Source organism: Prorops nasuta, unplaced genomic scaffold (genome assembly GCF_024137725.1).
Source record: "Prorops nasuta isolate Cenicafe-Biocafe unplaced genomic scaffold, Cenicafe_Pnas_1.2 PNAS00004, whole genome shotgun sequence".
Taxonomy (NCBI): domain Eukaryota; kingdom Metazoa; phylum Arthropoda; class Insecta; order Hymenoptera; family Bethylidae; genus Prorops; species Prorops nasuta.
Genome location: NW_027116801.1, coordinates 3,975,942 through 3,993,683, shown reverse-complemented (window position 1 = coordinate 3,993,683; position 17,742 = coordinate 3,975,942). Strand labels below are relative to the sequence as shown.

At 33.9% G+C, this 17,742-nt stretch overlaps 4 protein-coding genes across 13 annotated transcripts in view; 2 read left to right on the top strand and 2 right to left on the bottom strand.

The window, feature by feature from the left end:
- Positions 1–87: 87 nt before the first annotated feature.
- Parg (Poly(ADP-ribose) glycohydrolase) lies at positions 88–3,315 on the bottom strand. 2 transcript variants are annotated; one of them, XM_066725653.1, is made up of 11 exons: positions 3,122–3,315; positions 2,877–3,043; positions 2,685–2,801; positions 2,466–2,627; positions 2,136–2,389; positions 1,961–2,061; positions 1,695–1,854; positions 1,292–1,610; positions 989–1,223; positions 739–900; positions 88–636 (listed from the first exon to the last, which is right to left on the bottom strand). In XM_066725653.1, exons 1-11 carry the CDS (start codon positions 3,159–3,161, stop codon positions 347–349), a joined length of 2,007 nt encoding a protein of 668 aa, XP_066581750.1. In that variant the 5' UTR covers positions 3,162–3,315; the 3' UTR covers positions 88–346. The 2 variants fall into 2 exon arrangements, with proteins under 2 accessions (XP_066581750.1, XP_066581749.1); XM_066725652.1 differs by having other exon boundaries at positions 88–900.
- A 115-nt stretch (positions 3,316–3,430) lies between these two features.
- On the top strand, positions 3,431–5,091 carry LOC136772590 (uncharacterized). 7 transcript variants are annotated; one of them, XM_066725662.1, is made up of 5 exons: positions 3,431–3,569; positions 3,715–3,791; positions 3,909–4,050; positions 4,113–4,650; positions 4,713–5,091. In XM_066725662.1, the coding sequence occupies exons 3-5, from the start codon at positions 3,914–3,916 to the stop codon at positions 5,007–5,009; spliced, it is 972 nt and encodes a 323-aa protein (XP_066581759.1). In that variant the 5' UTR covers positions 3,431–3,569; positions 3,715–3,791; positions 3,909–3,913; the 3' UTR covers positions 5,010–5,091. The 7 variants fall into 7 exon arrangements, with proteins under 7 accessions (XP_066581759.1, XP_066581755.1, XP_066581758.1 ...); XM_066725658.1 differs by having other exon boundaries at positions 3,715–4,050; XM_066725661.1 differs by having other exon boundaries at positions 3,445–3,791.
- Positions 5,092–5,124: 33 nt separating this feature from the next.
- puml (pummelig) lies at positions 5,125–9,563 on the bottom strand. 3 transcript variants are annotated; one of them, XM_066725654.1, is made up of 8 exons: positions 9,436–9,559; positions 8,490–8,722; positions 7,740–7,819; positions 7,454–7,660; positions 6,751–7,086; positions 6,550–6,667; positions 6,286–6,472; positions 5,125–6,216 (listed from the first exon to the last, which is right to left on the bottom strand). In XM_066725654.1, exons 2-8 carry the CDS (start codon positions 8,519–8,521, stop codon positions 5,980–5,982), a joined length of 1,197 nt encoding a protein of 398 aa, XP_066581751.1. In that variant the 5' UTR covers positions 8,522–8,722; positions 9,436–9,559; the 3' UTR covers positions 5,125–5,979. The 3 variants fall into 3 exon arrangements, with proteins under 3 accessions (XP_066581751.1, XP_066581752.1, XP_066581753.1); XM_066725656.1 differs by having other exon boundaries at positions 6,012–6,206; positions 9,436–9,563; XM_066725655.1 differs by lacking the exons at positions 8,490–8,722; positions 9,436–9,559 and adding an exon at positions 8,236–8,361.
- Positions 9,564–13,348: 3,785 nt separating this feature from the next.
- The window catches only part of LOC136772903 (synaptic vesicle membrane protein VAT-1 homolog-like), a 32,751-nt gene continuing 28,357 nt past the window's right edge, over positions 13,349–17,742 (top strand). The window contains exon 1 of the mRNA XM_066726158.1: positions 13,349–13,897. Coding sequence (XP_066582255.1) covers positions 13,602–13,897 — 296 coding nt within the window. The 5' untranslated portion in view covers positions 13,349–13,601. The remainder of the gene's footprint in view (positions 13,898–17,742) is intronic.

Below are 17,742 nucleotides of genomic sequence, written 5' to 3'. Positions count from 1 at the left end.
GGGGACAACATGATACGTCGATAAAAGTCACGTGACTGGACATAAATGCGATTGGACAATAAAAGTGCATCACATGAAGTGTATTGTTTGTATGCACTAAACAATTTATTTCATAAGTTTTTTTTACAAAACAAGATATATAATTAATACATCAACATAATTGACATCCAATGATTTCGTTAATCATGTAAAAATTAAAACACCTAAGGCTTCTAAAATTTGATCATTTTATACAATTACAAGTTATGACAATGCTGTCTTTGTGTGTAAGTATACTTAAATAATTACATTCTTTATACAATCAAAAGACAATTATATAAAAAATATCAATAAAATTATAAAATAACTATGACAATTTAACAAGAAATTCTTCCATATTTCTCTGTCTACCTTTTATACGATTGTCTTTTTCAGTACTAATAGAATTTTTTGAATTAAATTGGCTCTGTTCTACTCCAACTTGGAAACTACTGTTGGATGTTTCATCTTTACTTATGTAATTTAATAATGATGTTTTAGTTTTCTTCTCAACAAATAGAGGTTTTGTTTCAATTCTTTCAGTAACTTTCATTAATTCACTTGCTTCATTCCTTTCATCAGTTTCCATTTTCTCCTCTTTCAGCTCATCATTTTCAACTGATAAAATCAAATTTTCAACTTCCATTTCTGCTTTTATTCTATCCTTGTCACAAGAATAAAAGCGTTTAGAATCAATAATTAAAGGAGTATCGGACTTACTCTGTGAAATAGTAACTTTGTTATCACTCCTATGAGGCTGTTGTGACTGCTTTGAGAATGTGGCTTTGGGCAAGTAAATTTGGCTAGATAAAAATCGATATAAGTCAGGATTTTTATCTTTAGGAGAGACACGAAAGTTCATCAATAGAGAAAACAATTGACCTACAAATAAAGAATAATTTGTTATTTATTTATAGTGTGTAGATTACTTTATTAAAGTATATTTGACTTTAGTGATATTGGCACATACCAACATCTATGTTATATTGAATTAAACGCCAATACATGGCTGCTGCTTCACTCTGTAGTTTTATATCACCAAATGTAAAATATACAACAGGTCTATTAGATATGGCTGCTGCCATTAATTGTATCAGAACTTTTAACCTTGGGTTACCACGAAAAGCACCGCATCCCCAGTTACCAGTGGCCACACCTGGTAAATCATTATTCTGTGTTTGGGTACCACTGAAGCCCACATATGCCTAAAAAATAAAATGATTAATAATAAATAAAAGAAAAATGTGACTAAATAATAAAAATGCATAAAAACCTTATTAAGCTCTCGAACAATATTAGAGGGCTCAAATTGTTTTGTGGGTTGATCGAACCTTAGGGCGTCCATGGCAACTACCGACGTCATACGTCTATTGCTACTGTCAAATGGAGTATCATCCACAAAGTTACCAGCCCATTTAAAATCATTACCATAACCTTCATATTTGCTATATCGTTCGATTCCGGTAATAATAATAACCTCTGTATCGTCAAGGGTCTCGCTAACTAACATAGACGTTATCAATTCAGGACAAACTACAAATCTTATTTCTTCTTGTACACATCCAGTACGCAGTACTCCTCCACCTATATTTCTTTACAAAATTTATAAATTTGCATTTAAAAGAAATAATGAAATATTCTACTACTATTATCAATATAATAGAAACTATATTAACTTATTGGCAAAATCCACTTGAAGTAGACCAGCTCCATCAGTTTCTATTGTTCCTGCACTAGTTATATGCAAAGGTGGTAGTTTCTGGTTTTGTTTTTCCCATTGTGGACAACTTGCATGTGGAATATATCTTCGTTCTATTGTTATCACACCTTCTGGAGCTACATTAAGGAGCAAAACAAAAATCTGTTTATATACAGAAAACCATTTTACAAATTGGTTAAATAGTGATAAATATTCAATTTCTCTATTATTATTAAATCCAACCTTTAGTTGTTACTCTTCTAAAATAGTGGAAAAGGCACTTTAATTTTTCCATTACTGCATTATTTCTGTTATGTTTATCCCTTCTGAATGCTGAGAAAAGTCTGTCAGTTGCAAATAATTAAAATACAATAATTGTCTAGTTAGACCAAAATGACAGCACTTAAAATATACACACCTATTAAAATTAATATTTTGAAACTTGCTGCAATCCGAGTATGAAGATGCAGAGTATTCTCTTGGGAATGTACAGAAAAATGCATTAGCCAAAATAGATGATACTTGAAGTTGACTAATACTTATGCATCTATTTGTATGACGCTTTAAAAGTGGTATAGAACCAGTTACTAGAATAGGTAGCTGTAATGCAAGGCTTATCATTTTTGGTAGCAGTCCCTCAAAAAATAGTTGCTTTTCATCTTGGTCTAGTATCTTTATAATTTGAAAATCAAATGTGTAAATATTTAATTTCATCCATAAATAAATCTGATTAGAAATCCTTTCTTACTTGTGAAAAAAAATGATGCAAGGCTGTAAAGTCCCATCGTTGAGTAAACATACAGTTATATGATAAAATTGCAGTTTCTAATTCATGGCTAGACATTATTCTCCGCATCAAAGATTGTTCAATTAATGCCCAGTTACTTTGATGTGTATTATATTCAGTCTCCTAAAATATTAAAAAGTGACTTAAACAACTGAGTTTAATAAATGTAAAACTATTTACCTGATTTTTTGAGTACTGATTATGCTGTGAATGTGGCATTTGCACATGGTTATTATCCCATTTATCTACTAAATAAGAAGGAAATGGTTTTGGTGGACCATTTCCATGAAAAGGTAGCTGTAAATAAAAAATATTAAATAAGAAATAAGGATCTTCCTTTTTTGAAATTTAAATTATTTTATAAACTGTTACCTTAAACAATACTATATGCTCCCTAGACGAAAAAATTGGAGGATACTTCCAATTATTAAAAGCATAAGAGCCATTATGAATATCTGTCATACTGACACCTTCCCATGATGGATTATCACTGTTGCTTGAATTTTTATCATTTACTTCACTACATGATGAGCTTGCAGCTTAATTATAGAAATTTATTTAAAGTGAAAAAATTTAAGAACAAAATTAAAGTTAAAACTGCTTAAAATAAATAATACCTGCTATATTAGCAATTGTTCCATTTAATTGACGAATCATTTTAATAAATTTTAAATTTCAGTTTTATGTTATTGGAAATTTGTCAATATATTTCATAAATGTTCAATTCTGCAAAAAAATAATACGAATTAAAAATTTCTATCAAATTGTTAATAAATACTACAATATTTTATGCTTCTTCTTTCTGCCGCAACTCTAAGACGGCGCCACGGGCGCCACCGCCCGCACCGCCACCACCATTCCTTCAGGTTTTCCGAAAAAGGCTTTTCCATTGGTCAGTATCACTCAGGCCCGATTCCACAAGACTTGTTTAAACTGGATTAAGTTAATTATGCTATATTCTATGTGACATAAAATATAGCAAAATTAACTTAATCCTGTTTAAACAAGGCTTGTGGAACCGGGCCTCAGTCAGTGTTAGTTCAGGATTAGGCTGACAAGTGACAGGCACGTCTCTTCTAATGAGCGAGCGTTTAAAACTTTAAAAACAACCGATCACTAGTTGCATTCAGTAAAGACAGCAGTTACGGAACTGTGTGTGTGTATTGAGAAATTCTTTTTAAACTCCTACTTCTATTGGATAAAATTATAGGATCTAAGAGTAATAGCCAATAACATACACCGCTCCCTCAACATTTGTCTCTACTCACTGGCACTCACTGGAGCGAAGTGAGTGCGGCCACGGCCAGGCGGCAGGCCAGGCGCCAGCCAGTGCGGTATCACTGTTACATACATATACTCCACAATTTTAATTGTTTATTTAAAAAATTATATTTGATATGATAGGTACAATGCAAAAAACACATACAATAATTAATAGTTGCAGTTTATGTAGGTCTATTTATACTAATAGTAGCAATTTTGTTAAAAGCATTGGTAGACATGCTGTATTTTTGACTAAAATGATAAATAAGGATAAGCCAAAAAAGTAAGCCTATTATTAATAGAAAGCGCATTTAAAAGTTTGTTATTATAATTTATTTTTTCTAGAAAAGTATATCATATACCTGGAGAGTCCCGGATATCAAATGCCCTTGTTGTAGAAAAGTCAAAAAGTATCCCTGCTTACCTTGTACGCAGAATGACAATGTATAATAAGCTGTATATGGAATATATAACAGATTTATTAGGAACAGGAGAAGTATCTCCAGAATTATTAAACAAAAAAATAGAAATTACACGTGTACATATTACACCATACTTTGACAAAATAAACATTTACTATACATCTTCTTATGCACCCAAGTGTGAGAAAGAAAAGTCAGTTCATGAAATATTAGAACAGAGTTCTTATGCACTGCGGCATCAACTATCACAACTTCGGTTAGGTAAAATACCAATACTACAATTTGTAGTAGATAAGGAAATACAGAATCAAAATGAAGTAGAGAGATTATTGGCCATAGCTGATTTTGGCAATAATTCAGAAGTAGAAGCAGAAAATGCAGATACTTTTTGCAATACAACTCAGTTTCCTCAAATGAGACATGACATATTTGGGTTAGACCATTATAAAATTATAACAAGAGTAAGTTTTTGAAGGATGGGCAAAACTTTTGTATTATCAATTTAAGAAATCTTAATTTTTAGGTTCGTGTGGGAATGGAAAAACATAGGCAAGCAGCTAAAATTCACGAAGAAAGTATAAATGATAGCTTGGACAATTTGAACACAAACAGCAAGCTCAATAATTTAGGTTCATGGAAAGGAATTGAATTTATACCTAAAAAAGAGCAGCAAGATATGTTTACAAATTTTATAAAAAAACGAAAAATAGAAGTGAAGAAGAAAATAAGTGGTAGAAAATTAGAAAAAAGTGGTAGATTCATAGAGACCAGTATAAACTTTCCTAGTATTTTTGATGAAACTGATGAAGAAGATCTTTAATAATTATAATAATGGTAATAATGATGTTGAATGTTGATGATGATCTTAAATAAATCATATAAAAAATAGCAAACAGATATAATTTATTTTTTGTATAAATACAATACTTTATAACACTTATGTTATGCTCATACTTAAAATAATTTCTGATTTGTTCATAAAGAATTTTTACATATTATACAAACATTAAGAAATGAGGTATCTTCAAAATTTCTTTTTAACAAAACAAACCATTGTTTTTATCTAAGCTATATTTAAAAACTATACTGCTTATTTTGTACAAAGTGATTGTACAGGGTGTATCCTTTACTTTGTCCTACACTATTAACATAATAATTCACATTTCTGGGTAACCATAAGAAATATCAATTCATTACAGAATACCCTTCTTGAACTAAACAAAAAATCGTTTCCAAAAGTTTACGTGTATAAAACTGATTTTTTTATAATTACAAAGATGAATAAATTTTTAAGCCATATTGTGTAGATAGTTAAAGTAAGCACTCTATACTTAAGCGAATCCAAAGTATCAGTGAATATTATAATTCTAAACAATTATAATAAGACTGTTAATCTAATATGAAATTTTTTTTATATACACTTCTAATTAAACATTGTGAGCTTACAATGTTGAATATGGTGAATTTAATGATTTGTGTATATCCATATCATGTTCTAATATTCTAAAGATTTGGAATAAAATAAACCTGAATAATCTAAGGCTCATCCTTATAAATTAGCGTGTGCAAATTATCAGCTGCTAATTAATTCTTAAATATAGCTAGCGATCTTATCGTACTTTAGAATGATGGAATGCATGTATATATACACTATCCGTTATTCACTAGTACTTTGTCAAAAATTTGTTTAGAAAGCGTATAAACTATTCGTAAATAAATTACATCTTCGTCGGAATATCAGGTAAAAAAAAAAAGAATTTTCCTATTATCGATAAATTTTAAACTGCAATTTAACTAGATTTTGATGGGGATATGCTTAACTCATTTTCATCAAGTTTTGTATTATTCGATTGACAAATTTCTTGTATTGAAACTTTATTTGTCTCTTCTTTGTTTTCCATTATTAATTTAGTTCTTGAAAGTGACATATCTGGAAGTGAATCAGCATAATTGCACGCATCTAACACGTACTTGTTAAAAATTTCACTTTTATCGGCATATACATGGTGACCAGCTCCTGTTATAAACTGTTGTACAAATTGCCTTTATAGATGTTAATATTGAAATATTAATTGTATAAAATCATAAACACTTACTTGAACATTTACATAAGATGATGGTCTAACCTGTTTTGTTAATTCGACTGCTGAATTATCAATCCAAGAACGACTACCGCATAGTAACGTTAATGGAATATCTGAATGTAATTTATCTAATCGATTTACTATTGGATTTTTAGCCCAACCGAAGCTAAGCATCATCGCACGAAATGCACTTTCGCCTCTAAACATTAAAAAATGAAATAGATTGAATAGACTGTATAACAAATTGATGTTCTTAATATGTATAAATAAACTTACGATGGACTTTGTGAATTACACTGATATAAATATTGGGATATTACATTAGTATCATCATTTAGTACAGGAGCAAATTTTCTTATGATATCAGGCCTCATTTTTTCTATAAGCCACTGACCTACATAAATAAACACACTAGTTTTACAGAAAGTGAAAATAATTAATCTTATTAGGAAAGGTGTTATTATAGTGAATACAAACCGAATGGTCCAGCCACTCTTACAGCCCATAATGGATTCAAAGGTTGCATTACGAAAATAAGAGCTTTAACCCAAAATGGTGCTGCCATATATGTTTTACGGGTTGCTGCATCAGGTCTCTCAGAAAATCCCCATGGATCAGCCAGAATAAGGTGCTTGACTCTTTCTGGGTGTTGTATAGCATAAGCAGCTGCTATAAAAGCTCCCATCGAGTGACCCAATAAAACAAATTTTTCTAGTTTCATTTCTCTTCGCCATTCTTCCACCGAAGAAACAAGCTGTTCTTCAGCCTTTTCTGCTTCATGACTGAAAGTAGGTCTACTACTTCGTCCAAAGCCTATTAGATAAAAATTTTATTATCATAATCTTAAATTGAAATCTACTTTTAAATAATCTGGCTGCTAAAACATTAAAAATAATAATTTAAAACTATGAAAAATCTTTAATTTATTATGGACAATGTTATACAAAGGAACATAAGAAAGCTAGCTTGTGTCATTTCAAAGTTCAATATTACCTACTATCTAAAGATGATTCATGATTATTATAAATATGCTGAATCATATGTTTGGTTCAGTTCAATAAACTTTGACATTAAATGTATAATATACTTACATGTATTATGCAAATTATTATTATTAATTATATCGAAGTTTACTTTTAAAAGTATTCCAAGCTATAAAAAAGTATAATAATATAATTACCTAATAAGTCTATCGCGTATACTGGTCTTTGAGACGAGAGTGCATCAAGGTTTAATACCCATAGTGCAACACCTGCCCCCAACCCATGTAACATAAGAATAGGTGTTTTTGGGGATTCTTCATTCAATGAAATAGTCCATATTTTGTCCGATGCTCCCACTACTGGCCCAATATCTACATACCATCCTCGATATGCAGATTTCAAACCTATTTCATGACAGTCAGCATGAATATAATAAAATAAATTGAAGTCAATAATTTTTTTACATTTTCTATGTGTACTTACAAGATAATATTTTTTTCTCTGCAGCTCGTAACATGGCGGAAGATGATCCTGACCAGCTAAACCATGACCAGATCCAGCTGCTATTATGAAAATAATATTTTATTATTATTTACATAAGTCTTAAATGAACAAAATATATGTAATAAAATTAAAATATTGGTTTTTAAGAAATTATTAATCGATTGAAAATAATTAAGCCATGCAAATAAGGAAAACATTGTGAAAATAAATAACATATAAAAATTTAAACATGAATGTAAAGAAAGGAAAATTTTTGGCATTTGAATGACGTTTATCTAGAACAAGAAACAAATAAACACTGATGCATTTATAACCTTGAAACTACGAATTAGAAAAACATATTAGACACAAGTCTTAGGAAGCTAATAAATGTTTTCAGTTTTAAGATAGGAAAAAACTAACGCACACACACACATACTACTAAATACGCACAAGAAAATGACAGAAATTCGCAAAGCTTGAAAATATTGACAACCTGAAAATTATATTTGGTTCAATTCTTCTTGTTTTGATGGCTGATATGACGAGATCTGTTTGAATGTGATGAAATCACAAAGGTTGAAAACTAAATGAGAGAAGGATGATCCTCTTGTAACATTAAAAATGACGTAATGATGAAGCAAGTTTTGTGTTATACATGCTACCAGGAAATTGTTAGAGGAGAGCGGAATTTAAAAAGTAAATGAGGTCCAGAGAGAATTTTGACAGATACCTGGTAACGATGCTTACCTATTAGTCTTGACAATTGCATTATCTGCCATGAGCTTTGGATTCCAATCTTGTTAAAATTCTTTGTAGTTTCCCTAATTGACAAAAGTGTAAAACTGTTTACGAGGGTGCTTGCGTTCTTTCTATTATCTATCTGTGTTGTGTTGAGAAGAATAATGCGTCGTCTGCTCTGCTGCAACTCAACTCAGCCGCTTCTACGCCAAAGTGGAGTGGGAGAATCAGCTGATACTGGCCTAGAAATAGTGTTAGTGCTGGTATTCCTTGCCTCTGGAATATCCATACGCAATACATCTCTATGTGCGCGTTCTATAGCGCAAAGCCTTCGCGTGTCCTTTCTAACTCTACTCATTCTACTCTTATCGTCAAATTACACTCGTTACAAACATCAATCATCAATTGTTCCATGCTACACTATGTTAAAACGAAGCTTCTATTCGTTCAACAATTTCTTACAAATTCTTTAATGATTTTTCCTTTATTTATCTCGTAACGTGCCTACCTCAAGCTTCAAAACATACGTGATTTGAATACAACTAATTAATATAATATATCACTACATGTGTGTATATTCTTCAGTCCTAAAAAAATTACTGAATGCATAATAAAAAAGTTATATATAATATATATATATTTTTTAATCTTGAAAGGATATTTGAGGTATACACACACACACACACACACACACACACACACACGCATCTACTTTATTCTCTAATATCGTCAATAGGTAAGCTAAAATGTCAAAATATTGCAGTGAAATTTAAACTTTTATGAATTAATAAGAATAAAAGTTTATTATAAGAGTATCGTGTTCAAATACTATATCTATATAGGTGTATCATCCAGTTCTTTTTTATGACTCAATTTATATTTGTTAATTGAATTGTAAAATCGGTTCACATAGGGTGTATTTACAATGTTTAGTATGAAAAATCAAAATAGATACCTCCTGCTAGATTTCTGTCGAGAAACCTGTCCTTATATGTTAACGCTATAAGCAAAGCTACGCTTCAACTACACACATTAATCTGCCACAGTGAAAATGAAAGATTATCTATCTTACAACTGATAAGAAACAGCTTTTGTTCCTGCCACCAACAAGAGAGTTGGAGTTCAAGGTACGTATCATTGAATAATCAACGATAAGAGCAACACTCGGGGGATAGCAATAAAAAGAGATTTAATCACACGTTATTACTGACCTTTAATGATTTGCTTTCTTCGGATTAGTCCGGACATACGAAAATCGACTCGATAGCAAGAAAATTTCATGATTTCTTTATTTGCAAGAAACTAATAAGTCGTTTCTTGTGCGATACTTTTTTTATGTTACTTACCCCGTAACCTTCGAGGCACTGCACTAAAGCAGTGTTACCCTCCCCCCTTGACTATTTTAGGTTCTTCGGCACAATAATTTGACATCTTTTTTACCCCGAGAAGGTGTAATAAGAAAGGATTTATAACGATGACTGATTGAGATAACGAAAGCTCATTAATTTTGGCAATTGAATAATTTGAAGAAATATATGTAACGGTGGGAGGATTACGACTGGCGAGAGGTTGACGCTGGCCATTGAAGAAAAGGGAATAAAAAAATAAGTAAGAATTGCACAAATAAAAGCAAAGGCTGAACGACGCCGGCTTTCATTCTACTATAGCATTACAGTCCAACAACGGTACGAAAGCTCCGCATGCTTTCTCTTCTCTCGACAATAGGAGCCATTCATTCCAATCAGCACATCCTCATTGCAGGCCTGCATGATTCTCATGACTCGATCCAATTGTTTCGCGAATTCCTAACTATACCGCTGATAAAGTTTCACTGAAACTTCATAGTGAAGATAACTACGAAAACTCATCATCCGACTAATCCAACCTTTATTCAATGTCCAATCAAAGTTTTGGCGGGCTAAACTTAACCTCCAATCGAGAAGCAATTATTCCAGAAATTGTACGCGGCGCGTACTTGGTCAAGTTTTCTTCTATATTTATAATTGAAAACTAACAAAATTACTATCGATATCTGATAGAAACATATCGTTGAGTGAGAAAACCCGTTGTTCTATCGCTTTCCTTCAGTGAAATCTCATTCGTACGCTTTGCGTACAGAAAATTTAGTTCATCGCATCAAGATTTAGGTTTAAAAATTTGTATAGTGACGTTAGACGTGGAGAGAAGAAGCTAGAAATAGCTGGGTCCTTCTGGAGAAACTATACATACAGAAATTGATTTATGAATTATCGTAAAAATAAAAGCCGCTTCGAGAGGTTGAAAATTGAGGTTATTTTTTTACCCGCACAGAGTGTTCTCCATGTCTATTCATGTATCCGGCTTGACCGTTATTTTGATTACATATGACACCCTGTGTGTACACATATAACAAAGTTGTTTTCTTCAAAACGAGATTTCACAACAATGGAGACTCGTGGTCACAACTATCTCGTGAATTTCGAATTGTAGTTGACATAATTTCACAGAATCTCATAACGATAACAGCGAAAATTCTAAGATCTTTGAGGTCGTGTAAACAAAAGCTGGATCACTTTCGTGTAAATAAACTTATTTAAGAAACTGGGTATAGACTCCCTTAATTCTAATGCATTTTATATGTTAACTCCATCACTGAGAAAAGCTTAATTAAGCGAATTTGTCCTCTTAATATAAAATTTATTTACATTCCAAGTAGAGCATCTTCTTCAGAGTTAAAAATCAAATCTTTCTTAAATGTATCTTTTAACGTGAAACCTGATCAGCTTTGTATGCTTTTCTGACTTACATCATAGTCCTGCAAAGTATTAATTTTGTATAGGAATGAGTTGGCATTTTTGAAACTGTTTCTTTTTATTGCCTCTAGATCTGCAATAAAAGAAAACGAATGAATAATAGATATGATGAGTTGTCAAAGATTGTTCCCATATGAGATGGTAAAAACGACAGAACTTGATTGGTATAATTGTCATAATTGGCAAATTGGTATCGAACGTCTATACTTTCAATTCGAAATTAGATCGGATCATTGATTGTAGAGGTTCGCGGAATGTCAATAACAAGACGATCATTCGCTTTGTTATCAAAACAAGCTAGGAGATTCCCTTGAAAACCCGAGGAGCCAATGCAATCATATCAGCAGGGAACATTCAACAGAAACAACGAAGCGTGCTTATACAAAACAGTTTTTATCTGTAATAACATGTAAAATTCATAATAATTTCTCTATTCAAACATTTATTTTCTTCTTCATTACTTTCCTCATATAGCTAAAAAAAGAATTTTATATGAATGAATGTATAACCTAAAACATGCTACAATCCTTTATCACATATATTACTATTATGCAATCAAAAATTAGAGTGACTGCTAACCTTACGTTGGAAATTAATTAAACTACATGATAAATTGTTGTGTTCTGGACAACCAACACTGAAAAGCTGACATCTACTTTACGTTTATTGTTCTTGTATCGATAAAGTGGTAATCTTTTCTTCCGACTTCCGTATACTCCTATCAACAACGAGAAGTATAGGATAATCATATTATATTCTGTTCACGGTGTCGGTATATAGTACCACACGAATCATATAATGGTCACAATGTAGCAAAAATTAATACAGTCTACTATTATCGGTAAGAAGTATCAGGGAAACATAAAATCGTATACAAAATTGACAATACTACCCCTACTACTCTAAAATACTTTCTTTGTTGGAGAAAAAACAAAGCACTGTCCTTTTTTCTACAATAATGACGGATAAATCTTCTGTTAACTCTAAATGACAATAATTATCAGGTTATAATACTATTTTTATAATGATAAATTAAGAAATAATCAAAAAACTAAGAATATATATTTTACGTAACGAACAATGAGAATTGAAAGACTTGAAAAATTTGTATACAAATAGTTATATTGGGCCAGACAGCGTGGTTTTTTGAAGTCTTACTCAGGATTCCTAAAATCGATTCAGACCCCTTTGTCTCGATATCGAGGATCAGGCTTTAATTAATAAGAAAGGTGCGAGCAGATACCTGCTTGTCAACATCTATAAACGTGTTTTGCGTCTACCTGGAACCATTATGGAGATTTAAAAAAAGCATTCCTAATTTTTACATTTAAACAACAAAGTTCTTGCAGCAAGATTTAACAAAATGAAGTAAATAAAATAAAAAAAAAAAAAAAAGACAAAAAAGAACCTTCTATAGTATGATGTCCTTCTCTCTTCTTAAAATTAGTAATTTTTATGTGCAGTATAACACGGATCTTAATATATTCGCTTCAAAATATACAATTTAATTTTTATTAAACTTTTTACAACACTATAGGCGAGCCTGATAAAGTATACGAAATAAGAGAAAAGTGCAAAGTTCCAAACATGATAAAACTAGGTAAAACCGCCTTGAAATGTTTTTTGTTCGAAAAAACTTGTATTTTTAAATTGATTGAAAATTGGACGATCTCGAAATGGTCTATTACGATGCAAGAGTAAAGAATGGTAAAAAGAATAATTTGAAAGGTTAAAGCGGGAAGTTTGCGAGGGTGGAGTAATTCGAAATTTGGAGGTTAGATTGGACCGGAAGTATGATGGACAGAGGAAGGGAGAAAGAGAGAAAGAGAGAGAGATGAAGCGGCGACTGGCGGCGACGCGCAGCATCCGCGAGCATCCTGAAGGATTACGATCCTGCCGTGCGGCGTCGGTGGTAGAAAACGTGGCAACGGCGTTACTTGAGTGATGTGTGGGATTGGGTTGATATAGGGTGGGGGTGGGGAGGGGCGCGTGGTTGCTAAGCAACGGCAACAGCGCGCGCGTCACCGGCCGGCGTAACTTAAACTGTGGTGGAGCGGAAGGGAAGGAAGAAGGAAGGTTCTCTCTCTCGCGTTCACCCGGCCGGACTGGACGGGTTTTCATTTTGTGTTCTCAGTGACTTTGTCAGAACGATACCGTCTCTCGTCGAGCAAACACGTATAACTGTGCTAATAATTAGTAACGCGTGATTGACTATTCGCATCGCACACGCACACTCACACGTACACGCTGAGCGAAAGCAAGTACCTTTGCGAGAGTTGACCGAGAGTTTTTTTGTTGGAGCTTCGAGTAGAGAAAGAGTTTAGAAGAAATGGCAGAGGACAAGAACGAAACGAGTCCGAACGCGGAGGGTGAGAAGCCAGCACAGGAAGCAAAGGAGGTAAAGAAGGAAGATCAGAAGGAGAAGAAGGAGGATGAAAAGAAGATAGAAGTGAATGGGGAAGGCGAGAAACCGAAGGAGAATGGCGAGGAGAAACCCACGCCCGAACCCAAGGATATGCGAGCGATCGTTCTCAACGGTTTCGGGGGACTGAAAAGTGTCAAGGCCCTCAGGAAGCCCGAGCCTACCTTGGCCGAGGGCGAAGTTCTCATACGAGTCAAAGCATGGTAAGTTTATCCTTCTTTTTCTGCTCCTTTTGATTTCTTTTTCTTTATTCATTTTACCAATACCGGTTTTCTCGCTAGCTCGCGCGAAGCGCCAACAAAAATCAACCCCTCCCGAGAAGCGAAGGCTCTCTTTGTTAAGCCATTGCACTAGGTTTGTCGAAATATCTCGTCACTCGTAGACTTGTCAACTTTGCACGATTTTCAAACCTACGTAGCGTCGTTCGATTCGATGGAACGCTAAAATGACGGACAAGTATTATTGTGCCGTTACGAGCGATTTTGCCAGATAGCGCTCGCTGCGCAACATTTCACTTTGCTTCAATTTTCTTCTGATCGATCCATCGAACCAAAGCGCATTATTGTACTCGGTGAACAAGTAGCAAATGACAAGGCACGTTAGCTCCTGCGAGCGATGTATATAGTTTCAATATCGGGAGAGTCGGTATTCAGTCTCAATTAGCATTGAAACGGAGCATTCTTCGCGGTACAATCAACCATAACCTCTGTGTCTCTAGCGTTAATGGAATTTGTCAAATCAATCTACACTTTTCTCAAATTTCATAAACCTCCTCCAATCTCTCGATATGACAATAGGAAGCAATATAACTGTAAAATTTACGATCAACTGTAAAACTGATTTTCTCCACAGTGTTTATTAACTGAGGTTAGGTGATTGGTATGCCAGTCTGCTCTATTCGATTTGTTGCAATCTGGAGATTGAGAGGAAGGAATAAATCAGAGTAAAGTTGCGTTATTGCGTTTTCAAATGAACTGAGATAAAACAGAGCGCGAGAATAAATTCCTGTAAATAATAATCGAGTGATATACGAATGGGAGATACGGCGTCTCGTTCGATTTGTTCCCGTGTTGATCTTCAATGCCCTTGAAGCAATAAAAGCAAATGATCGAGTGTGCCATTCCGTTGTATCGGAGGAATACAAGACTACAATACAATGATTATATCTCTAAATAGCTGCGAGACGGTTAACTTTCGTACCGAGAGAATTCCTTTTATTATCGATTCTTCCTCTTTCTCTCTCACTCTCTTCGCGACGCATAATCTAAAACATAACGTCGTTTGCGCAAACCAAGTCTATCCACGCGCATATCGCGTCAAAGTTAATGAGATTATTCGGGCGTTTAGTCATTATTTTTAGCCGGTGAATCAGTTTGCATTTCTACGCGCACACTTCACCTGTCAATACTTATTATTCAATATGCAGAAAGCTTTGTCGTAGCCATCTTGAAAGTTTCTAATCCAACGCCGGTCCACGGTGGATTAGCGAAGCTCCTTAATAAAATGGCGATTTCGATTCTCCAATCGGGGATCGTGAAAGCTGACAGATTTATGGTTTGAAATTCGAACGGAGACCGGTACGGTTTATTATAATGCGGTCGGTATATCGTGTCAGGAAGAATATGAAGCGGCATAAAAAATTGACAGTGTATGGGCGGGTCCGAGAAGAAAGTATACGTGTGCGTAGAAGATTGTGCGAAATTGGTGTTGGTCAGTCACCGCATAGATTCGCCGAGAAAATGATGCTTTACCGTGGCGTCTGCGAAAAACAAATCATCGTGTAGCTCGAGCGGTAAAGAAAGCCTATTTCAGGAACGTTTGCTACCCGGCTCGTGCGCAAAATTTTTATTCCAGCTAAATATGGAAGCTCTTGGTTCGACCGGGACAAAGCAAACGTCATATTGTACCGACGTTTGGCCACGCCTATCATCCAAATGCTTTTTTAAATCACGCATAAAACCCATAAGGGACGTCGTAAAATTTCAAAATACGCACTTACTCTCCCTCGATTCACCCAACTATCATAATAAGCTTGAAGATATCAAATTCCACGCCAATAAATATCTCATTTTTCGGTCACTCTACTTTTGTACATGGGAATTTCACTGATAAATATAGTATACAATGAGTATGATATTTTTCCAAAAACGATCAACCCAAGTATCGTGCAACATTTGCGCATCAAATTCCATGCCAATAAATATACCATTTTTCGGTCACTCTAGATACGTTTGTCCATGGAAGTTTCAATGATAAATATAGTAAACACAATGATTGTGCTATTTTTCCAAAAAAAGGTCCGTTCGAGTATTCTGCTCTGACTTTCATCGATCTTGCTTTCGAGAATAAATATAAAGAGATTCTATTAAACCAAAATACTTTTTATCCTCAATTTTGAGAGCAGCATCAATGCTGACCAGTCTATACAACACTCACTTAAATCTTTGTATAGTTGTTTGATAAACCATTTTCTTCTTCTTTCGTTGTAGAGTTTAAATGAAAAAAAAAAATGTTTATACAGCAATTATGATATTTTTCCAAAAAATATAGTCACATATTTTCACCTCCCCGTCATTATCTTTATATTTAGTAGACTTATTTAACAGATTAGTGACTTCCACGAAACTCGTATTGAAAAATATACCACGCAACGATTATGATATTTCTCCAAAAAGAAGACTCGCCCAAGTACAAAATACTTGCGCAATACTGCACATAAGAATCCATTTTTTCAACAAGCATCCTCTCACAAATCGATCACTTTACTGTAATAAAGCTTAAATTACAAAATATACTGCACGATTGTTATAATATTTTTGCGAATCTTCCTCCCCCTTCAGCAACTGGATCAATACAAATAACGACGTGTATTTGGAAAAAGAGTATAACGAAGCCAGTGGAATTAATGGTTGTATAATTTTTGCTTCACCGGTGATTCAAGAGTCGTAGAAGGATCAGACGTGTGAATTTATAGCTGTATCAGAAGCCACGAGTGGCCAATAAATTTCCCGTATCAGATGATGCTAGTGGGAGGACGCAAGGGGGATAGAAATGGGAGAGAATAGAGCTCGAGATTGACCTTGGCCATGAAGTTTTTCCACTGGACACAGAGGATCGCTGCACCCACATGGACAAGCCGAGAGAGATTACGAACGGTGCAGGATTCGTTAAACCTTTTCACGCATGAGTCACGTATCATAAAAGCCATTGGCATTGATGAGAAAATAACCCCATAGAAAGACATAATGCCACCACGCTGACCCGAATCAATGTACAAGCACGATTCGTGCAGCCCTTTCTACACGCTACACACTGCACAGTTGACTCCTCTTTAAACACAATTTTTCTCTCTCGCATAATTCTTGCGTTTATATAAAAAATATCATACTCGCACGTTCCCTAAACTTTATTATATATTTTTCTTCCCTGTATAATTTTCACGCCTCGTTGAGTTCAGCAATCTTATCCCCCCCCCCCTCCCCTTAATATTCCTTAGAATTTAACATTTTTTCCTCACCCTCTCTGTACACGTGTAAAATAAAATTCCACTATCAATGTCGATAGATCAACTACCCGTATCAAGTCAATATTTGATGCATCGGTTTATCCAAGCTTTTTTTCATCACTTATATACGAGATTTTGTCGAAGCATCGATCGGTCGACCTTACAGCATACTCGAGTCACGCTTTGGAGGAAATTACGAGAAACCACCGAGATTCATCGATTCATAGAAATTTTCAGTCGAAGCGCGTGTAGTGGAGAACGCGAACGATAAGAGTGCGTTAAATTCCAAGAGGCACGCTTCACTGATTGGAATTGTGAAATTATATATGAATGCCAGTTTTTGTAAAGGCCCGATAATGGTAGGGTCGTCGAGGAAATCTTATATATATATATATATATATATATATATATATAGATAAAGAGGATTTAATACGATCATTCATCGAGTATTCATCCAGCTTTCAAGTGTATAACGAATATCTTTTTTTAATCTTAACTTCCGCTAATAAAGTATCAAGTTATTTTCCCATCAATGAGAATTTT